Source organism: Gekko japonicus, unplaced genomic scaffold, assembly GCF_001447785.1.
Source record: "Gekko japonicus isolate JY-2015 unplaced genomic scaffold, Gekko_japonicus_V1.1 scaffold2096, whole genome shotgun sequence".
NCBI classification, from domain to species: domain Eukaryota; kingdom Metazoa; phylum Chordata; class Lepidosauria; order Squamata; family Gekkonidae; genus Gekko; species Gekko japonicus.
The window spans coordinates 4620-8620 of NW_015164724.1; the positions used below are offsets into that span (position 1 = coordinate 4620).

Genomic DNA, 4001 nt, shown 5'->3' on the forward strand with positions numbered 1-4001 from the left:
GTTACCCACAATGGCTACACAGAACTCTATGATCAGGGCAGATACCAGTGACATTCCAGAGGAGCATATTTTCTCCTCTAAGCAAGGTGCACCCACCACCACTTGGGCCAAGGCCAAGCCTGGCTTGGAGCCAGCCAGCGGTGGCACGGGTCCAGCCCATCTCCTGGGCTCCTGGGAGTGAGCTGAGCCCTGGCAGGATATCAGCACCTTTCTCGTCTATTCATTTGCTTCATTTATACCCTGCCTCCCTCCCTAAAGGAGACCCAAAGTGGATTGCATCCTTCTCCTCTCCTCCATGTTAACTCCACAACAACCCTGTGAGGTAGGTTAGGATGAGAGTGCGTGACTAGCCTAAGGGTGCCCAATAAGAGTCGAAGAGTGGGGATTCGAATCTGGATCTCCGAGACCCTAGTCTGTAACTCTAACTCACTGGTTCCCAGAGTGGGCAATACCGCCCCCTGGGGGGCACTGGAACGATCCAGGTGGGCTGGAATGTTCCTGGTGCAGATCCACAAACTGCATCTTTTGGTCCACTTCTTGAAGGTAGACGTCCAGGGGGGCACTGAGTAACTTTTTTTCCTGAAAAGGGGGCAGTAGACCAAATAAGTTTGGGGATCTCTGCTCTAACTGCTGCACCACACTGGCTCTCACTGTGCTGTTCCAAGCAGTTGCCTACTCCCTGATGGGGCAGGAAGTGACATCATTCAATGTTCCCTCTAAGCTGTGGAGTCCTGTGAGCAAGAATTCTATGTTGTGAGCTCCTGGCATTAAAGTTGTGAGCGAGCGATTCGGCTACTGCATAAATTAGTTTGCTCTGGAGCCGTCCTTCCTGAGCTAAGACAAAAAATATGTGAGCCAGAGGCTCAAAAACTGTGAGCTAGCTCACACTAACTCAGCTTAGAGGGAACACTGATCATAGTGACAGGCACATCACACAGGCACATCACACACACTCTAGCATTCGGCTAAAAACTCTATGATGACCCAGGGAGCAAGCCAGGAGCCCCCCACCCGCAGATGGGCAAGACCTGGCAACCCTGTGCTTGGGTGGCTCGGACCGAGAACCAGCCCTAGATCGTTTGTCCTCAGGGCCAGCTAGTGCCCACTGTGGGGACATCTGACTAGCTTCAGTAAGTCTGACCCGGCAAGGCTCTTCAGACGTTGCATTCTTTGACCATAAAGTTACTGCCTGATTTCCTAGAGCTTGCTCTTTATAAGCTTTGCTCTAGACCCTTGCTTCGAGGAGAACAGGCTGAGAGAAGGAGAACAGAGCAGTCCACCATCTTTACCTTTTGTAGATACAGAATGGTTCCTTTCAGCACTGCATAAAATTTCTTCCATCCTCGTCGTCCCCGGGGAGCTGAAAAGCAAGGAGGTAAGTATACCTTGAGTCTTAAGCAACTAGGAGACGAATAATGCATCTCAGGAGAAACGTGCAGAAAAGGGCAACTCGAATGATAAAAGGGTTGGAACACTTTCCCTATGAGGAAAGGTTAAAGCGCTTAGGGCTCTTTAGCTTGGAGAAACGACGACTGAGGGGTGACATGATTGAGGTTTATAAGATTATGCATGGGAAAGAACAGGTAGAGAAAGAGGTACTTTTCTCCCTTTCTCACAATACAAGAACTCGTGGGCACTCCATGAAATTGCTGAGCGGTCGGGTTAGAACGCATAAAAGGAAGTACTTCTTCACCCAAAGAGTGACTAACAATTGGAATTCACTGCCACAGGAAGTGGTGGCGGCTACAAGCATGGACAGCTTCAAAAGGGAATTCGATAAGCATATGGAGCAGAGGTCCATCAGTGGATATTAGCCACAGGGTACAGATAGGGACTCTGGAGCAAGTGATGCTCTGTTATCTTGGTGCTTGGGGGGGGGGTCAACAGTGGGAGGGCTTCTAATGTCCTGGCCCCACTGGTGGACCTCCTGATGGCACCTGGTATTTTTGGCCACTGTGTGACAGAGTGTTGGACTAGATGGGCCTTTGGCCTGATCCAACATTGGCGTCTCTTATGTTCTTATGTTCTTACCCGTGAGAAATACCCTTCCATGGAAGGCTACAGTAAGGGTGGGGGAGAAAATGAAGCAGATGCCTAACAGTTGCTCGCTGGATGGCTACCTGATTGCGAGGAGGAGGAGGAGGAGGAGGAGGATTTATAAGCTACCCTTCACTCGAAGTCTCAGGGTGTCTTACAATCTACTTCCCTTCCCCTCCCCACAACAGACACCCTGTGAGGTAAGTGGGGCTGAGAGAGCTCTTTCGAGAATGGCTCCTGAGAGAACAGCTCTGAGAGGACTTGTGACTGACCCAAGGTCACCCATCTGGCCGCATGTGGAGGAGTGGGGAATCAAACCTGGTTCTCCCCAGATTAGAGTCTGCGCTCTTAACCACTATGCCAAACTGAAGTTCCCTTGGGTTGGTAAAGAACACCAACGCCAACAATATGGCACCAGCACCACCGTTACAGTGGCCTGCTACTGCCCAAAGTAGGAGAAGAGCGATGCAAGGGGATCAAGGCCGGGGAGAAATGTAGCTTACAGCCTCTTCCTAAGGAGACTGACGCCCACTGAAGTCAAGGGGTTCAAAAGGATGCAGATCTGCTTAGGACGGTACAGTCAGTCAGAACCCGGTGCTCTTTCATACCCCATTCCCAGCCCCAAAGAGGGTGTAACTCAATTCCAAAAAAAAGAGGAAGTGCTGGTTAAAAATCCACACTGACTGAACTCAGTGGAAAGTCAACAGCTAATGCCCTCTCCTCTTGTGCCACCTGCACAACGACAGCAAAGCGGAACCTTCCCCGGTTGTCCTATAGCAGTGGTGGCGAACCGATGGCACGGGGGCCAGAGGCGGCACTCAGAGCCCTCTCTGTGGGCACGCGTGCCATCGCCCCAGCCAGGCCCAGACCGTCATTAAAGTGTCGAATTCTCTGCCAAATAATTTGAAGTCAATGAAAGCATTTGGGATTGTTTTCCTTACTTTGTTTGGATCATCTTAAGTTAATGTATGAGTTGTTTTTTCTAAAGTAAAACCTCAGTATTCAGGTTAAATGGCCGTGTGGGCACTTTGCGACAAAGGTTTTGGGTCGCAGTTTGGGCACACGGTCTCTAAAAGGTTCGCCATCACTGTCATATCGGGTAGAGATGAGAGGTTCGGCGGAGTCAGAGTAGTTGAGAAATCTCACAGATCACCTTTTAAAGATCTCTGCTCAGAGCTGCATCCGGTTACACCAGCAGCTGATATTAGGGTGGAGGAAGGATTTATGCCGGTGAAACCCCATCCTCTTATTCAGGTGGGGCAGCCGTGTTGCTCTGAAGCAGCAGAACAAAATTTGAGTCCAGTGGCACCTTTAAAACCGACCAAGATTTATTCTGGGTAAAAGCAGGGCTATTTTTGGGCAGGAACACACAGGAACGGAGTTCCGGCTGGTTCCCAAGTTGGCCACGCCCAGCAGGAACTCATTAGCATAATAGGCCACACCCAACAGCAGGAACTCATTAGGATTGGCTACATTAGGGGTGTGTGGCCTAACATGCAAAGGAGTCCCTGCTACAAAAAAAGGCCCTGGGTTTGGACAACAAACAAGGTAAACAGAATAAGAAGCAAAAGGTGGGTGTGGCTGGATGACCACACTTCTGGTAACATGGTGGTGCAGCCTAATATGCTAATGTGCTGTGCTGTCAGGGGTGTGGCCTAATATGCTAATGAGTGCCTGCTATTAGATGTGGCCTATTAAGCTAATGAGTTCCTGCTGGGCTTTTTCTGCAAAAAGAGCCCTGGGTAAAAGCTTATACCCAGTTTGGTGTAGTGGTTAAGTGTGCGGACTCTAATCTGGGAGAACCGGGTTTGAGAACAACACAACGTTGGGAAAATCTTTCTGGAAGCAAAGCAGGATTGCATCGAGAAATAACGGAGCTCCTCTATGAGAACGGGAATTGGCTGAACGGAAGGTTAACTCCCTCGGTCTTTTCGTTTTTTTTTAAAGTCAATGTTCAGATCAGC

The 4001-nt window shown here is 49.8% G+C and overlaps 1 protein-coding gene across 1 annotated transcript in view; it reads right to left on the bottom strand.

Moving 5' to 3' along the window:
- Positions 1-1289: 1289 nt before the first annotated feature.
- LOC107109023 (PH and SEC7 domain-containing protein 2-like) overlaps positions 1290-4001 on the bottom strand; it is a gene marked incomplete at its 3' end in the record, with an annotated part of 72963 nt that continues 70251 nt past the window's right edge. The window contains exon 12 of the mRNA XM_015409593.1: positions 1290-1360. Within this exon, the coding sequence (XP_015265079.1) occupies positions 1290-1360 (71 nt within the window). The remainder of the gene's footprint in view (positions 1361-4001) is intronic.